Raw genomic sequence first — 19,838 nt, 5'->3', positions numbered from 1 at the left:
TCCAGGGTGATGGGACTTTCCCAGCTCTACACCTTGCCCGTGATATGTCATTAGCAAAATGTATGGGCACATACGTCACTGATAGGATCTGACGGTGACTGGGGGACCTTTCATCTCTGTGTTCCAAGGTCCGAGCACCTTTTTCCCAGCAGTTTCTTGTATCAAACAAGGAGAATAAATGTCACCTACCGAGAGTGATTATTAACTGCAAGTGACAAGGAGAAAAGCACAAACTTTATAATGGAAAGAACCTACTCACATGTAAACAGTTTCCTTGTTTACTGACTTCCAGCCACGGATCTCGCTCATTCCCAGGTCTCCCGGCTCTAAGTGACGAGTCATCAGAATACTGATATAGGGCCGTCCTGAAAGCCAGCAGATACCACTCTATTATATCATAGCTTCAGAGTTTAATTCAGCTTTACCTTTCCAGCTTTTCCATTTGGAAATAGATCCTCCTTGGATGTAGTTTCCAGTCTGAAGGTGACACTTACTACAGGGATTAAATACTAAATTTAGGATTACTGGTTTGTACATGTATCCCTACAACCGTTAACTAATTATTGTAGGGGAGATGTATCAAGCCTTGGAGAGAGATAGTGAAGAAGTTGCCCAGAGCAACCAAACATTTATCTAGCACAGAATATGAAATGACCGTTTTGGCAACTTCTCCAATTAATCTCTCTCAAAGGATTGATACATCTCCCCCTGTATCTTTTCATTATGTTTTTCAGGCTTACTGTATATTTATCAGGAAGAGATACTTAATACTGTTATCCCTGGCAGCACACCAACTTCCTTCCTTCCTCGCACCACACCAACTGCCATCCTCCATGGCACCACACAAACTGCCATCCTCCCTGGCACCACACCAACTGGCAGTTGGTGTGGCCCCCCCTATTTGAATTTTGGACTAAGATGGTGAACACCTGGCCTTCACTTCACGCATGGTTGAAGAGCTGGCCTGGATGCGAATGGCAGAAGGTATAAGGTGGGGAGCCCAGCTGTACACAGGCTCCCCAAGGCATACATACACCTCTAGCAGCACTCCTGTGCTTTGTACCTTGGATACGATTGTATCAAGGCGGCCATGTTGTGTCATAGCCTCAAGGTCGTGTGGTCTATGATTACAGGCTGCTTTATGCTCATCTAGACTATGTCTCTCTTTTCTTCTACTCCCCCCCCCCCTCACTCAGCAGCTACATAATTCTCTCCTCTACCACCAGATCCCACCTCTTTCCTCCCTCCATAGTCTCCTCCATCTCTTTACTTTCCTCTGTCTCCCATTTAGTACTCTCCACTGCATCGCCCGTATTTCCATTATTATTTACTCCTATTCCACCATGGTCCTGCTATACCACCACTAAGCCCTGCACCCTCCCTTTTCTCCAAGTTACCTTTCCTCTTCTCCACCCACACCACACTAAACCTCCACCTTGCCCACCACCTGCTGTCACCCTTCCTCATTCAGAAGCCCACCACATACCCACACTCTCCTTATCCCCCTGCTCTTAATCAATCTCAACCCCACACTACAGCAACCCTAACAATCTCCTCCTTCTCTCTCCTCCTCTCTCCTGTGTCCTCTGGAAAGCCAGTTCTGTCTATAATCAACTGGTCCCCATCCATGACAGCTTCATCTCCAACTCCTTGAATCTCCTAGCTATCACCAAATCCTGGATTTACCCATCTGACACCACTTCTCCTGCAGCTATCTCCTTTGGGGGCCTCACATTCTTTCACACTCTCTGGCCTGGTGGTTGCTATGGTGTTGGGGTACTTCTATCGTCTGGTCACACCCACCAACTCTTACCTTCTAAACAATCCATTTAATTCTTTCCATTCAATGCTCATGATATTCGCCTCTTCCAACTTTATCGACTAGCTACCTTTTTTTGTGCCCCTGGCCTGGCCGTAGCTCATAGTTCCATGATCAGTTTGCTTTCTGGCTCCTAATCTTCAAATGGGCTCTCAAGATCCCTTTCTTCCTCAAAGCATTCCAGCGCTCATCCTAACACACTACTCCATGTTCGTTCCTCACAATCTTGCCCAGTCTGTGTCACCCCTGTTTGTCTGCCCCTCCCCTTTAGAATGTAAGCTCTTACGAGCAGGGCCCTCTTCCCTCACGTGCTTCTCCTTCCCTTACTTATACTTTAATTTACAACAGCAACTAACACTTGGTTGCTGACACCCTGCTGCTTATTTAGGGGTTATGCAGCAATGTTTATAAATCATGTATATGTCCTGCATAGTTTGTACTGTTAACCAAATGAGCACACAAGAAAAAGTTATTATGTACTATGTAAGGCGCTGTGGAACCCTTGTGGCACCATATAAATAAAGGATAATAATAATAATAAAGAAACATTCTGTCATCCAACAGTCTGTGGAACTTTCTGTAATGCTGTGGGCCACAACATTGGACAGTCCTTTAATAAACCAAGGAAGAGGATAAGAGTAAGATAGGTCATACGATAATAGCAAAGATAGATAATCATATGAAAGAGAAAGGTGGAGGGAGATGAGGTAGATGTGAATAGAATAGGGATAGATAGCAGGGTAGAAGGATGTCTGCATTAGTGTGTGGTGGGTGGAATTAGAGTAATGGTGGAAGAAGGAAGTAGGTTGGGAACAGGGACGTAACTAAGTATTTGAAGGACCCAAAGCAAAAGTTTGTAAGGACCCCTATGTACAAGCCAACGGTGCAAAATGTATATAACACATGTAACTTTGACAAGGTAGATGGGCTCCCCAAAGCTCTGGGCCCCATAGCAGTTGCACCCCTTGCACCTATGGTAGTTACGCCCATGGTTGGGACTGTGATGGGAGTGAAGTGACGGAATAGTGCGAGAGGAAGACGAGGAATAATGGGACAAGAGATGGAAGTGAGACAGAAAAGTAAAACGTAAGGGTCCAGTAACAATAAAAAAAGATAACGAATGCAGAACAATGACAAGGATAGTAGTATGGGAATAGTCCATATACTAGTACACATTAACTAGGTTAAAATGAAAGGAAAATATATGACTGGATTAATAATGCTCATGATAAATAAAAAATATGAATACGGAAAAGAAATTATAATAATAAATATAGGAATTGCAAAAAATAAATAAATAAAAACAAATGAACCTGTATAATGTTTACTTTAGCAAAACATCCCTAACGGGTGATAAGTGGACATGGCTAACATCACAGTACAAACTGCAGGAGAGCGTGTACAAGGCAATAATTAAATCAATCATGTATAGGTGGAAAAGGCTAAACGGGTGTCCCCCTCTCCAGGCATAGCCTGCTGGTCAGGTACAGATGTGCCCTCGTACACCTAGCCCCAATATGCCATAGGGCGCGAGACGCCCGGTGTGACTAAAGCCACAGTGTATGAGGACAGATCTGTAGCGTCACTTTTCCAGGTGGGCGTCACATCCAGAGACTCTGGGTCTTCACGGAAATTTAAGTTATCCCTTTTTTGTACCAGTGTTTCCAGAGAGGATATAAACACAGAGTGTTGGGGGGAGAGATCGCAGCACTTCCAAGATGACATGTCTCGAGTTGTACGGTTCATTTACTGTATGTGTCTCCACAGTCTGGACCTCATTCAGAGTCGGTCGTTTCGGCCGCACGGTCGTACGCCACCGATGTTCGCTAAACTGCACATGCGTAAAATTTGCAATGCACGTGCGCAAACTAGCTGTTACGATCGGAAATATCTCTCTCCTTGAACTTGGCCAGGTCGTTAGTTTGAGTGACAGGATGAGGCGTTTGTGGGTGGTAACAGGGGAAGGTGCTTGTGAACGGGGGAGTGGAGATCTGGACGCAGGCGTGCCTGACTTTGCAAACGGCGTTTTATGGGAGTGCATAATTAACAAAGTAGTGTCATGGCACATGTGACATGGGAGGTTTTTACACTGACCTGATCGTAGAGCTTAAGAGAGGGTATGGTCAACCTTAAGCTCTACCACCAGCTCCGATGGTTCCCGATGGTCTCGATTAATCCTTATATGCCCGGAGATGACGTGTAATGCGAACGAGAAGGGGGCGTATTTTTAAGCTTACGGCCGCATCCTCCCCTTGGTCGACCAGCTAACGATCCCATCTTAACGATGCAACTTGCGAGTGCATCATTTACATATCCGGCCCCATTTCCCTTACGACCGTGCGCCCGCAACGACAGACTCTGAATGAGGTCCTCTGTGCCCAGAAACTGTAATACAAAGTCCTAAGAATGCTCCATACACAATACAAGGAAATACAAACTTTTGAATTGTTTATTTCCCAAGAGGAGTAAATTTCATATCCTCATAATTAAAAATATCAATACCAGCATAACGGTTTCCAAAGTTACATAATATCTTTTCCACAAACATGATACAATGACGTAAGATTTAGAAGCGTCAGGAGTCACAGAGTCTATGAGAAATGGTTCCGAAGTCCAATATCTGTAAGGTAGAACATCCTATTGACCTCACTGATCGGGACGTCCAGCAGGGCCGGAACAGAATCCTCATCCGAAACTTTGGGCTGCTGATTTTTCGCATAGGTGTCTGTAGGGAAATTGTGGGTAAAATAAATGAGCTCATTATAAAATGTGGATCTGTCTGACTACTTATCATATAAAAAAAAATATGTCAAGCTATGGGGGAGATTTATCAAAGCTTGGAGAGAGAGAAAGTACCAATCAATCAGCTCCTGTCATCTGGATGGAGATAAAGTGGACGGAGATAAGGTGCCAGCCAACCAGCTCCTAACTGTCATTTTTCAAACACAGCCTGTGACATGGCAGTTAGGAGCTGGTTGGCTGGTACCTTACCTCCGTTCACTTTAGCTCCATCCAAGGCTTAGTAAATAGGCCCCACAGCCTGTAAACTGACAGCTAGAAGCTGATTAGTTGATACTTTGGGTCTAGTTACTAAGCAGTGTTAGGAGACAGAGTGAAAAGTGATAAGGTGCCAGCCAATCAGCTCCTAACTGTCATCTCACAGGCTGTGTTTGAAAAAGTTGGGAGCTGATTGGCTGGTACCTTATCACTATCTTAGAGTGAAAAGTGATGTCTCCTAACACTGCTTAGTAAATAGACTCCTTGATCTCTCTCCAAGCTTTGACAAATCTCCCCCTATATGTTTTTTACACTCATTGTTACTTTGTAAAAACAGAAAAATTCAAAAGTGGGAAAACGGGGACATTTAGGGGAACTGATGCCCACTTGTTGGTTGGTATGGATTACAGCACCTTTATCTTTGCACCAGTTTTCAAAAGTACCTAAAGGTGGGTACACACTATACAGATATATCTGCAGATGATGGTTGTTTGTACACACTGAACAACCATCATTTGTGCCTGCCCGCAGGTCCTGGCGACCAGGGGGCGTGTCCTGGTGGACGGGGGCGTGTCCTGGTGGGCGGGGGGCGTGTCCCGTCCCCTCCCCGTGGCTGCCGATGTGTGTGAATGGGCGGTCTACCTTCCGATGGACAGATATGTCTGCAGACATATCTGTCCATCGGCTGTGCAGCACAGCCAATGCAATATGTCGGTGAACGCCGACGTTCACCGACATATCGCTGGTACACACTGCCCGACGGTCAGCAGATAAATTGACCGATCAATTGATCGGCCAATCTATCTGTCAGTGTGTACCCAGCTTTAGTTTTGATGAGCTACAACCACATAGATATAAATGGAGCATCAGGCACAACAGAAAATGTGTAATAAATCCGCGCTTCCTATTTAAACATGTAAGACAACCCCCAGGTGAGTAATTCAATGCACTTGGTAAAAACCGGTGGAGAATGATAACCGCCAGAATAAATGTGTTCACATTACATATAGGACCTCATTCAGACCCGCTCGCAAGCGGGTCGATGTTTAGGCCCTGCGCACACGCAGCGGCTGCACTGTGCGTGCGCAAGCCCCGGAGCGAGAGAGAAACTCTCTTGCTCCGGAGCTCACTACAAAAGGGGCGGCTGTCGATGTTGATCGACAGCTTGCCCAGTTTTGTAGGCGTGGCGGGGGGGTGGTTTCACAAACGAAGGCTTAAGGAACGCTTGCCGTTTTGTGGGCGGCCGCACTGACATCAGCAGTGATGTCAGTGGAGAGCTTCCTGCTCGATCAGAGCAGGAAGCTCCCTGGGGCTTGCGGTTGCTGAGACCCAACCTTATGGATCTCGTCGCAAGCCCCTATGGTCGCGATGGTCTTGACCATCATGACCATCAACCTGGTCGGTCGCTAAAGCTGTGGGTGGTAACCCACAGCTTAGCTAGCGACCAGGAGGCCGCACTTCAAAATACAAGCGGCCGCCCACATTCAGAACGAGCGCTCGCATTTTGCCAGCGCCTCTGAATGACCCCCATAGTCCTGTGTGTATTTTTCTTCTTTGAAAATCACGCAGTCCTGTCAAATGTTCCTCCCAATGATGCAACGTATCCTTCTCCTGAAACAACAGGCGTGTCTGCCATATATACAACCAGTGTACATGAATGGGGGGCCACAAGAACAGAAAGAGGCAATAGTGCAAAAACCTTAAGGTAAAAATCAAGTTTTAATCACACATTGCACTTACAAAATCAAGACGGTTAAAACCGCATGTAACTGATCCTCCGTGGCAAAACAGCACCGCACCAAATGTCCTCTGTGAGTTCCCAAGACGGTAGTGTGGGTTGGAGGTAGTAACACAGATCCGGACTGGGTCTCCCCCAATAACAATGATGGCAAGTAATGACAACCACTGAATCCAAACACGACAGTCAGCCAGGCTTAACGTGTTTTTTAGACGCTTCTGATGAAGGACCTATTATGGTCTGAAAACACATTAAGCCTGGCTGACTGTCTTGTTTAGATTCAGTGGTTGTCATTACTTGCCATCATTGTTATTGGGGGAGACCCAGTCCGGATCTGTGTTACTACCTCCAACCCACACTACCGTCTTGGGAACTCACAGAGGACATTTGGTGCGGTGCTGTATTACCACGGAGGATCAGTTACATGCTGTTTTAACCGTCTTTATTTTGTAAGTGCAATGTGTGATTAAAACGTTTTTTTCACCTTAAGGTTTTTGCACTATTGCCTGTTTCTGTTCTTGTCCCCCCCCATTAATGTACACTGGTTGTATATATGGGAGACACGCCTGTATCAGGAGAAGGATACGTTGCATCACTGGGAGGAACATTTGACAGGACTGCGTGATTTTCAAAGAAGAAAAATACACACACACACAGGACTATATGTAATGTGAACACAATTATTCTGGTGGTTATTATTCTTCACCGGTTTTTACCAAGTGTATTGAATTACTCACCTGGGGGTTGTCTTACATGTTTAAATAGGAAGCGCGGATTTATTACACATTTTCTGTCTTTTATTTGTATTACCTGGGGTAGTAGATGTACACTCCTTTTGTGCAATTTCAAGCAGCATATTCTATTTTTAACAGCGCATTATTATCCACACGTGTGATGGGAGTACAGTGTCAATATAGGGCTCTGTGTACCAACATACCAACAGCATTCTGTTCAATGATCACACACACACATACATACATACATACATACATGAGTGCCGAAATCAGCGCACAGTTAGCACGGTCATTTGATGACACACGCACACACATGATCAGACGCGGGCAATGTCTGGCTGTATTTACCAGCCACCCTGGTTGACACCTGGACACGTTGATCGGGATCAGCAAAGGGTTTGGCTCATACATGTTGCAATGTGTCCGTCACGCCACAAGGAAAGGAATAAAATTACCTGTTACTGTGTCTATGGAATCCAGGGGTGCTGTACTCATCATATTTATACCAAATAAGAAGATATAGGCAATGCCTAAAATGACCAGAAGGTATACCGGGATAGCCACAGCCCAATACCTAGGAAACAAAGCTGACATTATTAGAAAAAAAAAAAAGAAGAAGACAGGACAACTCCAAGACTGGCTGCCTGCTGTGTCTGACAGTGCAAAATGTCCGCCCGCGTCTGGCATACAGACATAACAACTCATACAAGGACATTGCTTGGGACAAAAGGTTTCCAGTAAGTGGTGAATACAATGATGACAAAAAAAAAAGATAATAATGAAAAAAATCCTGAAGTAAATCAGTTCTCTTATTTGTAAGTGCAGATTCATTGATCATTAAATAATTGCAGCTTATTCGGGGGGGAGAAACCGCTAATATCTAGTATCACCCCCATGTATGAAGGAGTTATCGCAGCATATATCTTCGATACCTGTTGCGATCCTTCCATCCTCGTGATGCTGCCTGATTTACCATATTCCGGAATGCGAAAGTTGGCCCCCGAAGCGAGCGCTATCAGAGGATGCCGTTAGCCTGTTGTAGCTTATGGGCTACACTTCGCATAATTAGCCAGCAGAGGTTTCACCCGGAACCATGCGTGTGCAGTCAGCAGGATAGCGCATGCGCAGTAGCCCCGGCAGCACTCCAGGCACATCGCAGGGATGGGCTCCTTTCGAAGTCCCTGTCCCAGAGGTTCCCTGATGATACATTCCCGTGCTATGATTGCATCTTGCAGTGCGAGCATGGGAGGTTATATATCACATCCAAATCGCATTGCAATTGTGATCATTTACAAATGGGGGCCCCTAACCTTAATTTATAGTTAGAAAGACATTTATTCAGTGTGGTGTGAAGTAGTGCAGAGCTTTTTTTTTTTCTTTTTGCATTCACATGTAAATCTGGTGTAGTCTTGCAGCACACTGACAACAAATATATGGAATTATTTTATTTATTATCAGTTATTTATATAGCGTGCACATATTCCGCAGAGCTTTACAGCTGATATTTGCCCATTCACATCAGTCCCTGTCCTAGTGGAGCTTACAATCTATATTCCCTACCGGTATATTTTTGGATTGAGGGAGGAAAACCGGGTAAAAAACGGGAAGAATATATGGGAGGGGGGTTGCTGATTTGTAGAAATCAAACATATATACAACGTAACATTTATTGTAATGACTGCTGATATAACAATCTAGCTGTGAGAGTCATTGTGTCATCATTGCTGTATATATTCTACATACCAATGTCATACAGTATACATACATACATACATGTACAGTACTTACTTCTGGGGCCAGTATGTCAGTCCTAAGGAGTGTAACCATGACTCAGGGATGAAAGCCCACGTCAGATATAGGACTGTCAGACGAGAGAGACAATTAGGAAACATGTGATTGAGGGACATCCATAGGACATACAATAGAGCCAAAGATTAGAACCACCAAGATTTTAGGACAACCTGCTACTCCCCGAAAGGTGCTTAGAATTACTAGGGAGCGGTTTATAAAAGCTGACGATCACTGACGGTTCTGAACAATCGTTTTATAACAGCAATAGAAATAAAATACCGAACAAGCCTGGTTTAGCATTTATTCCTATCACTATTTTAAAACTAAATCGGTCAAAGATGCCAATGTACAGCGGCTCTGGCAAACTGCTGAGGTAAAACTACCCCCCAGGTGCCTCAATGATATCCCCATTTCTCACCGACTGAATAGGCTGCATTCAAATGTTGCGACAGCCAACAAAATGGCTGCTTCCGCTGGGTGTAGGGGACAGGTACACTAAAACTGCAAACCACCCACTAGGACAAGGGGGGGGGGGGGAACAATTGCTCTGGTTTAACTATATCATTATCATGGGACTGCATTTCACAAAGGTGTATGAAGCAAAGAAATAGGGGTGATTTGCCGTCATATGATACGGTTCACTAGCTGCGTGCTATCTACTTTATATAACTTTGAATTGCTCTTCTTAATCTGTGACTGTTTTATGAGTAGTGCATTAGGTTGAATAAACCCAATTAGTTATGCAAAGTGTAATGCTGAAGGTCTGTGTACACCGCCTCGTAGTTTGTTTCTGTCTTATTGCAGTGCATTTATAAAGCAGATTTTTTTTTTAAATCCGTATCGCGTAGGCCTGAATGGTCAGTAATACAGGTATCATGTCACCACTACAGAGTTTTGCATACTCACTAAATCCGAATTGAGAAGCCAGATAGAGGACGAATCCATAAATGGCTCTCTCTGGCAGAGGAGACGGAGAGTTCTCTACCATCTTGTAACCTCAGAAAGGCTGATATGGGACAAAACAAGATGTGTGTCACTACTAATACACACAGGCCTGAGTGAAGTAATGGCTTTTGCTGAGAATACAAGTAGCACACATAACCTATAGCAACAAACCAGATGTTCCATTTTCATCAACCTGACTAGAGTACGCTAGAGAAGTCCTGGCCAACCTGTGGCTCTACAGCTGTTGTGAAACTACAAGTCCCAGCATTCCCTCCCACTGATCAGCTGGTAAAGCATGCTGGGAATGTAGTTTCACAACAGCGACAGAGCCACATGTCAGCCAGGACCGCACTACAGTGTTGCAGCAGGATTACTCTTTGTATCATGTGTAAATAAGGTGTCTATGTACTAAGCAGTGATAAGAGACAGAGTGAAAAGTGAAAAGGTACCAGTCAATCAGCTCCTAACTGCCATCTCACAGGCTGTGTTTGAAAAATGACAGTTGGGAGCTGACTGGCTGGAACCTTATCACTGCTTAGTACATAACCCCTATGACTGATACATACATATATTGTGAAGCTCACACATTACAATCAACCAAATTTCTCTCCAAAATTGTCCCATTTGCCCATCTTAATGCTGTGATTCTTAAGTATTTTTATTTAATATAAATATTCTGATATTTCTCAAAATTAGGTTTTCATGGTTTAAAATCTGAATCAAATCCCATTTATCTTATGGCAACTTCAACATATGTCTAGAAGATAACCCTCATCTTTGGGTGAGTTTTACAAGCTGTTCTACATTCCATTATGAATCACTTTTAAAATCAGTTGCATGGTATTGGCCTATTCAGGGCCGCAACTAGGGGGGGGGCTAGAGGTGCACGTGCACCGGGTGCCAGAATGCAGGGGGTGAAAAAGGGCTGGCTCACGGTGGCTTGGGGGCTGCAGATTCAGAAAATGGCCATCCTAAAATGGCCGCCGCCAAGGAGGAGACAGATGCTAGAGGTTCTTACTGGACCTCTAGTGTCTGTTAGGCCAGCGCAAGTGCCGGGAGAAGATGCTGAAAGCTGCATCTTCTCCCGTGAAACCTCCTGGCAATGAGCATAAAGCTCATAGCAACGAGCATGAAACTTCCTGGCAATGAGCATGTAACCCCCTGGCAATGAACATGTAACCCTGTGGTAATGAGCATGTAACCCCATGGCAACGGGCATAAACCCCATGGCAACGAGCATGTAACCCCTGGCAATAAGCATGAAACCCCCTTGCAACGAACATGAAACCCCCTGGCAACAAGCATGAAACTCCCCGGCAACAAGCATAAACCCCAATACAACGAGCCACCCTGACAACGAGCATGCAACCCCTGGCAACAAGCATGGAACCCCTGGTACTGAGCATAAAACCCCTGGTAATGAGCATAAAACCCCTGACAATGAGCAGGTAATTTTAAAGTAATTAGAAGAATTACTGTGGGGCATAAAATGGTGTCGGGCAAATATGTAAGTGGCACTTTGGTAACAGGCATTACAGTGTGTGGCATAATGTGTAATGGGCATTATGGTGCATACCTCCCAACATGACCCTCTCCAGGAGGGACACAATGCTCTGGTCCTGGACTTCCCTGGTAATTTACGATTGGTGGCAGCTCCAGGGGCGGGGCTGCAGTACAGTCCAAAATTCAAATAGGGGAGTCACACCAACTGCCAGTGAGTCCCAGCCAGTGATGTTGGGCAGTGTGTGAAATGAAAGTTGGTGTGGCTCCCCTATTTGAATTTTGGACTGTACTGCAGCCCCACCTCTTACCAGGAAGTCCAGGACCAGAGCATTGTGTCCCTCCTGGAGAGGGTCATGTTGGGAGGTATGATGGTGTGTGGAATAATGTAAGTCACTATACCAGGGACGTTTGACTAGTGCACTGCCTTATGGAGGAGCAAGGACAAAATCCAGGTACGGGAAGGGAGGGGGCGCAAAATTGCTGCCTTGCACCAGGTGACAGATATCCTAGTTTCGGCCCTGGCATATTTATCAAGTACATGCCAATGACAGACAGCTTGGACAAGCGCAAAAGGTCACGCATGCGTAGTCGGGACGACGGGGAGCAGGTTAGTAACGCAGCTACAGAAGTAGCTACGATACTAACCACAGGACAACTGCTTTTCGGAGCAGTTGTCCCCCTCACGTTTCCCCCGCTGTGAGTTACTTAAGTATCCCTCACAGCGAGTTCAAAACTTCATCATCAGAATCCATACGGCCTTCGATGATGAAAAGGCCCCATAAAGTTATAAGATTATAAGATTTAGCGGCTGTTTCAATGAGCAGAGAGTTCTGTCCGCGATAGCTACAGGTTATTTTCATCTAGTGTACTCCTGCGAATCACGCAGCTTAGTTGCAAAACTTTATTTGCGACAATCGTAGCAATGATGCGCGATAATTTTACAGTGCATTACCTGCTCAGAGAGCATGAAAAAGTGGGGAAATCTCCCGTTGCCCCAGATAGGTGGCAAATAACACTGGGTAACAGTATAGAGGCCTATTAGTGGCCATAAGCAAAGTAATATAGAGTAGTTCTTAATAATGTGCAGAATGCAGCAGGAGATGTAGTTCCTTCCCGTCGGACCCGGCATCGGCAAGTGTGTATGCATTTGCCGCATGCAGGGTCCGGTCGCTGGCGAGGTCGTGCTGGGTACCTAGCTTAAGTTTGACAAATGTTAATGTTCAAGCGGGCACTCATATGGTCACAGACACGTTAAAATATTATTATATTTCTTCTAATGACCAATTAACTTAGGGAAGGGATACAGTAGAATAAGACATTTTTGCTTGCCATTTCCCAGTCTTGTACCTGCTGTGCATTTGCAAAAAAAAAAAAAAAGCAACAGGTTTTAAAAGCAGAAACAACACTGAAAACAGAATGAGCTGCAATTGGGCAAAATTGCAGATTTTCCGCCATTCTGCCACAGGATACAAAGGGGAGATTTAAATCGTCCCTCTAAATTCTTTACATTGCCAGGGATTGAATCTCCCCATTGGAGCCACACGATTGCACCTACGCATTAAATGACAATGATCTTGTGAGTGTCCTGTTAGTCAGTCTCGGAGGATGAACTAGCTTGCTCTGTCGCACATTCTCGTACAGAAACACTTTCAATACCGATGTACAGGACAACTGTAAAAGCCATTTAATTTTTGAACTTTGATTTTTTTTGTTGTAAATATGTATATTTACACTACATAGAATACTAAACACAAATAAAATGGTGTGTTATCCCCTTTAAAATAACTCTCCACATTAAGTGAATCCCCTGGAACCATCCTCTACTTTTTGTGCTTGTGTTTAGATAGAAAAAACAAAAACAAAATGGCAAAGTAAAGGTGCATACACACGGGACGATATATTGTTACCATATGAACGATAACGATATATCGTTCTGTGTGTATGCAATGAATGACCAACGATGTGCGCTCCTGCTGGACGATAACGATATCGTCCATCGGGCTTACATGCAGGCCAATCTGGACCATATCGTTAATTGTCCATAAGGGAGAACGATCGTTGGTGAAATCTTTGGTGTGGGGATGAACAATATCGTTCATCCAGCACACCAGGAATTTCAAGGGAGATCGTTCAGCGATATCGGTCCAGAGTGTACCCAGGGTAAGAGTAATACAAGGAAAGCTTTATACAGAAGACAAAAAGCTCCACTTACATACAGCTCAGAGCGAGTGCTGTTCTGGACATTTGTCACCATAAAGTAGCAGCAGAGTGATCCTCTCCTATGAATAAAGCACAGATTCAGAACATGTACAAGGCCAATAAAATACAACAACCTCACCGCAGCCATCACTGATGTTACACATATTTGCCTTCTTTTGAATTAGCATTTCAGGGGGATTGTGAAAGCAATACTGACGCGCTGGGCATCGAAGAGGCATATAATGCTCTGCCAGACCGGTAAATGGCTTACATCAAATTGTAAATGAGCCCCAAAGCCGTTACATAGTTTGCACATATAAAGAGGGTGGCGGCCATTTTCTTGTAGTACGCATTCTACTCCCCAGTGTTTCCTCCATGGTGGACAGGCAGACCGTGATGACATCCACTCCAGCCTCAGGGAGTTTGCTAGACTCTTCAGGAAGTCAGGGAGATCACCACTATATCTGGGAGAGTCGGCAAGGATGATGTTAGAGCATACAGGGGTCTATTTACTAAGCAGTGTTAGGATACAGAGCAAAAAGTGATAAGAAAGTGATAAGGTTCCAGCCAATCAGCTCCCAACTGTCATTTTTCAAACACAGCCTGTGAGATGACAGTTGGGAGCTGATTGGCTGGCACCTTATCACTTTTCACTCTGTCTCCTAACACTGCTTAGTAAATAGACCCCACAGTAATAAAGGCCACTGAGCTCTCCATAACGTTGTACACAGACCTCAAACAATGCCAGAGGCCCTGAGTGATGTAGCTGGTCACTGGTGAGATCACCCTTCAGTCATGGGTCACCTATCACCCCCCAGGTTAGGTTCCCTGTACACACAAGGCAGACACAGACAAGAAGTAGGGGGTAATGACACCCGCTTAGAACCTGATGCTGCCATATTGTAACAGGCTCACAGCTAGCAACTGTGCATCCCATGGGCCCGATTCTGAGTCGGACAAGGACGCGTCCGTGCGCCTCTTCAAACATCCCCTTCTTACCTCCCAGTCACTGTCCAGTAATCCCCCCCCCCCTAAAAAAAAAAAAAAATCAAAGCTTGGAGAAAGATAAAGTGGAGAGAGATAAAGTACCAACCAATCGGCTCCTAACTGTCCTTTTACAGGGCGTGTTTGAAAAAATGGCAGGAGCTGACTGAAGAGAAATAAAGTACTAGCCAAATCAGCTCCTGCCATTTTTTCAAACACGCCCTGTAAAAGGACAGTCAGGAGCCGATTGGTTGGTACTTTATCTCTCTTCGAACTTTGATAATCTCCCCCCAGAAACAGTTACACCTATGGACAGGAACGCGTTATACTACAACAAGAAAATCGTGTTGAAGGGACTTTGCAAAGAGAGAATCAGGTTAAGGGGTCTAGTTGCTAAGCAGTGTTAGGAGACAGAGTGAAAAGTGATAAGGTGCCAGCCAATCAGCTCCCAACTGTCATCTCACAGGCTGTGTTTGAAAAATATGAGATATGGTAAGAACTTACCTTTGTTATCTCTATTTCTACGAAGTCCATAGGGTTCCACAGGATACCTTGGGTATAGGTGTGACATCAGTCATCGGGCACCATAGAGTTAAGCTTTCAGCCTCCCAGGATGCACTAGGGTCCCCCTCCTATACCCCGCCCCCAAGCCAAGGCATCTCAGTTAGTTACCAAGCCATAGGCCGGAGGAGGAGAAGGAAGAGAGAGAAAAAAGATCTGGATACACACAAGAATCACATTCTCACCAGAGGGAGACGGAAAAACCGGTGACCAGAGTAAAGCCCATCTGCAGCACAGGTGCGACAGGGCGGGAGTCCTGTGGAACCCTATGGACTTCGTAGAAATAGAGATAACAAAGGTAAGTTCTTACCATATCTCATATTTTCTACTTCAGGGTCCATATGGTATCCACAGGATACCTTGGGGATGTCCCAAAGCAGTATCCTTTAAGGGTGGGGACGCTCCTGTGCTGAAAGGAGAATCCGCCGCCCGAAGGAAGCATCCTGAGAGGCGAAGGTGACAAACCTGTAATACCTCACGAAGGTATGGACAGAGGACCACGTAGCAGCCTTGCAGATCTGGACTGCAGAGGCACCACGTCGAGCTGCCCATGAAGGACCCACAGACCTAGTGGAATGAGCCTTCAGAGAAGGAGGAACCGGCAGACCTTCATGAAGATAAGCTTCAGAAATAGCCATACGGATCCAGGCTGCCAAAGTTTGCTTTGAAGCAGGTCAACCCTTTTTACGGAAGCCATAGAGGACGAACAAGGCATCCGACTTCCTAAACGAAGAAGTGCGGTCAACATACGTCCTTAAGGCCCGCACAACATCCAAAGTGGCCTCACTCACTGAAAGGCCAGGTAAGTTAAAGGCCGGAACAACTATTTCCTCGTTAACATGAAACTGGGAAACAACCTTGGGAAGAAATTCAGGCCGAGTGCGGAGCACTGCCCTGTTCCCATGAAAAATCAAGAAAGGGGGTCTACAAGAAAGAGCCCCTAAATCAGAAACACGTCTGGCCGAAGCTATGGCCAGAAGGAAAACAGTCTTAGCTGTTAGCCATTTAAGATCCACTGAGCCCAGTGGTTCAAACGGCGGAGAGCCCTCAGGACCACAGCCAAATCCCAAGGCGCCACCGGTGGAACAAAGGGTGGCTGAATGCGAAGAACACCTTGCATAAAGGTGCGCACATCCGGGATTGTAGCAATCCTATGGTGAAACCAGACAGACAGGGCCGAAACCTGTACCTTCAAAGAAGCAAGGCGAAGCCCATGATCTAGTCCCGCTTGTAGGAAGGCGAGTATCCGAGACAGACGAAACTCCCGCGGTGCATAACCTCTCGGTCGACACCACTGGAAGAACGTATGCCACACGCGATGATATATCCTCGCGGAAGACGGTTTCCGAGCTCGTAACATGGTACGCACTACAGAGTTGGAAAACCCCCTGGACCTTAACATGGCTGTCTCAACAGCCACGCCGTCAAAGACAGCCGAGTCAGGTCCGGGTGAAGACAAGGACCCTGCGACAGAAGGTCCGGTCGTAGCGGCAACCGCAGAGGACTGTCCACGGACAGACCCTGAAGGTCTGAGAACCAGTGCCGTCTGGGCCACGCGGGAGCTATCAACTGGAGCGTCCCTCCTTCCTGTTTGAATTTCCGTATTACTCGTGGAAGAAGGGAAACCGGAGGAAACAGGTAAGCGAACCGGAACGTCCACCGGACGGACAGAGGATCCACCAGAGACGCCTTTTCGTCTCTTGTGCGAGACCCGTACACCGGCAACTTGTTGTTGTGCCGGGACACCATGAGGTCGATCTCTGGAAGACCCCACTTGTCCACCAGAAGTTGAAAAACGTCCGGGTGCAGGGACCATTCCCCTGGATGAACGTCCTGGCGACTGAGAAAGTCCGCCTCCCAATTTAGCACTCCCGGGATGAAGACAGCTGATATGGCCGGAAGATTGCGCTCCGCCCATACCAGGATCCGAGACACCTCTACGAGAGCCGCCCGACTTCGGGTTCCTCCTTGCCGGTTTATGTAGGCCACGGTGGTAGCGTTGTCCGACTGGACCTGCACTGGGTGACCCTGGAGAACCCGATTTGCCTGCTGGAGGGCATTGAAGACCGCTTGGAGTTCCAAGATATTTATTGGAAGCTCCGCTTCTGTCGGAGTCCACCTGCCCTGGAACAAGTGTGGACCCGAAACTGCTCCCCAGCCCTGAAGACTGGCGTCCGTTGTCAACAGGACCCAATTTGGTACCCAGAACGGACGTCCCTTGTTGAGATGGGTCGTCTGCAACCACCAGGCAAGGGACAGACGAACCTCCGGGGTGAGCACTATCGTCTGGGATTTGAGAGACTGAGGCAGCCCGTTCCACTTGGACAGGATCAGATGCTGCAGAGGTCTGGAGTGAAACTGGGCATATTCCACCATGTCGAACACCGACACCATGGAGCCCAGTAACCTCATCGCCGAGTGGAGAGACACCCGACGACTGTGCAGACAACTGCGCACCCTCGACTGTAAAGCAGAGACCTTTTCCCCCGTCACAAAGATCCTTTGCTGTCCCGAGTCCAATAAGGCTCCGAGGTGCAGAATCCGCCGTGACGGGATTAGAGTGGACTTCTGCCAGTTTATTAACCAGCCGTGCCGTTGCAGTAGAACAATGGTCAGGTCCAAGTGGCGCAGAAGGAGCTCTGGAGATCCTGCCACTAATAAAAGGTCGTCCAAGTACGGCAACATGCGGACTCCCTGCAGCCGCAGAGAAGCCGCCATGACCGCCATCACCTCGGTGCTGTCGCCAGGCCAAAAGGCAACGCCCGAAACTGAAAGTGGTCGCTGCGGATTGCAAACCTGAGGAACTGTTGATGGCACAAAAGAATAGGGACATGCAGGTAAGCGTCCTGTATGTCCAATGACACCATGTAGTCCCCAGGTTCCAGCGCCAGAATGATGGACCGTAGGGTCTCCATCCGAAACTTCGGCACCCGCAAAGACTTGTTGAGAGCTTTGAGGTTGAGAATCGGACGATACGACCCATTGGGTTTCTGCACCAAAAAGAGATTGGAATAGAAACCCTGGCCCCTCTGGGAGAATGGAACAGGCACTATAACTCCAGCCTGGAGCATAGTGTGCAAGACCTTCCGCAGCTCCGTGGCCTTGTTCCGGTCTGATGGTAGACCCATGGTGAAAAATCGAGCCGGGGGTCTGTGCCGGAAAGAGAGGGCATACCCGTGGGAGACCACTTCGAGAACCCAAGTGTCTGTCGTGGTGACCGACCAACACCGGGCGAACTGCAGCAGGCGGCCTCCCACTTTGGGATCCCCCAAAGGGAGGCCCGGACCGTCAGGCCGCAGGCTTGTCATCTGGCTTAGGGGCCGGACGTCTGGTACTCCAGGCCTGCTTCCGGGGCTTGGCCAATTTCTTGGGACAAGGCTGTCGGGGAAAAGACTGTGGTTTGGGCCTGCCCTGGGCCCTATAACACCGAAAGGACGATGGTCCTGAACCAGAAGGGACAGCGGCCGACGGGAGACATGCCGATTTGGCTGCCGCCAGTGTGGCTACAATCTTGTCCAGATCTGGACCGAAGAGAACTTCTCCGTTAAAGGGCAACGCCTCCAAACCCTTTTTGGAATCAGCGTCCGCCTTCCAGGATCGCAACCACAAGGTGCGACGAGCAGCCACCGCTGCTGAAGAAATTCGAGACACCAGGGTACTAATGTCTAAGGCCGCCTCGTTGATATAAGTGGCCGAATCACGGAGATTACCAGTCAACTCCGCCTGCTCAGCCGGACAGTCGGAATCGAAGGACGCCTCCAACGAATCCGCCCAGCGCTCCATAGCTCTGGCAACCCAGCATATGGCCATAGCCGGCCGCGCTGCCCCCCCGCAAGGGAATAAGCGGACTTCAGGCAGATCTCCACCTTGCGGTCCGTAGCATCCTTAAGGGAGGACATGGATGGCATTGGTAATATGGCACTACGGACAAGACGTGTCACATGAGAATCCACCTGTGGAGGGGATTCCCACTTAGCAAAATAATTATCCGCGAACGGATAAGCCACCGCCAGACGCCTCTGCGGCTGGTATCGCTTGCCAGGTTGTTTCCACGCCTCCTCTAAATGGTCCACCAACTGACCGAAAGAGGAAAGACTGTGGCGTCACCCTTCACATCCTTAAAAAAGGCATACTTGGATTTAGCTGCTGGGGGAACTTCGTCCTCAATCACCAAGGCTGTGCGGACTGCCCGAATAAGTCCAGGAATATACACGTTGGACCTAGCGTCTGCGTTCTTAGTATGGAGAGGTTCCTGATCGTAAGGATCCAGAATCTCCCCATCATCAGACGTCCCTTCGTCATCCTCATAAGGAGCGGACAGGGACGCCACCGGCCGTTTTTGTGGCCGCATCGCAGACTCTCCTTGCAACACATCCGACAAGTGCTGTACAGAACTCGTCAGGGAGTTAACCCACGCCGGCTCCTGAGAAACCGGGAGAGGGGAAATAGGGAGACTGCGGGGTACCACCAATTGTCTTGGGAAACCCTGCATGGGTGACGACACCACTGATTGCTGGGACAAACCCATCTGCGTAAACGCGGGCTGCGGAGCTAACTGGCCCACTAA

General features: G+C 47.2%; 1 protein-coding gene across 2 annotated transcripts in view; it reads right to left on the bottom strand.

Moving 5' to 3' along the window:
• Positions 1-4,252: 4,252 nt before the first annotated feature.
• PIGP (phosphatidylinositol glycan anchor biosynthesis class P) overlaps positions 4,253-19,838 on the bottom strand; it is a 47,245-nt gene continuing 31,659 nt past the window's right edge. For both annotated transcript variants that reach the window (XM_088443156.1, XM_088443155.1), the window contains 5 exons: positions 13,740-13,806; positions 9,986-10,085; positions 9,077-9,149; positions 7,744-7,862; positions 4,253-4,544 (listed from right to left, as the gene is read on the bottom strand). In XM_088443156.1, coding sequence (XP_088299282.1) covers positions 4,411-4,544; positions 7,744-7,862; positions 9,077-9,149; positions 9,986-10,067 — 408 coding nt within the window. In that variant the 5' untranslated portion in view covers positions 10,068-10,085; positions 13,740-13,806 and the 3' untranslated portion in view covers positions 4,253-4,410. The remainder of the gene's footprint in view (positions 4,545-7,743; positions 7,863-9,076; positions 9,150-9,985; positions 10,086-13,739; positions 13,807-19,838) is intronic.

The sequence above is a fragment of the Taudactylus pleione genome, unplaced genomic scaffold (assembly GCF_031769625.1).
Source record: "Taudactylus pleione unplaced genomic scaffold, aTauple2 ptg000327l, whole genome shotgun sequence".
Lineage (NCBI taxonomy): Eukaryota > Metazoa > Chordata > Amphibia > Anura > Myobatrachidae > Taudactylus > Taudactylus pleione.
This window is presented reverse-complemented; position numbering and strand designations above follow the sequence as displayed.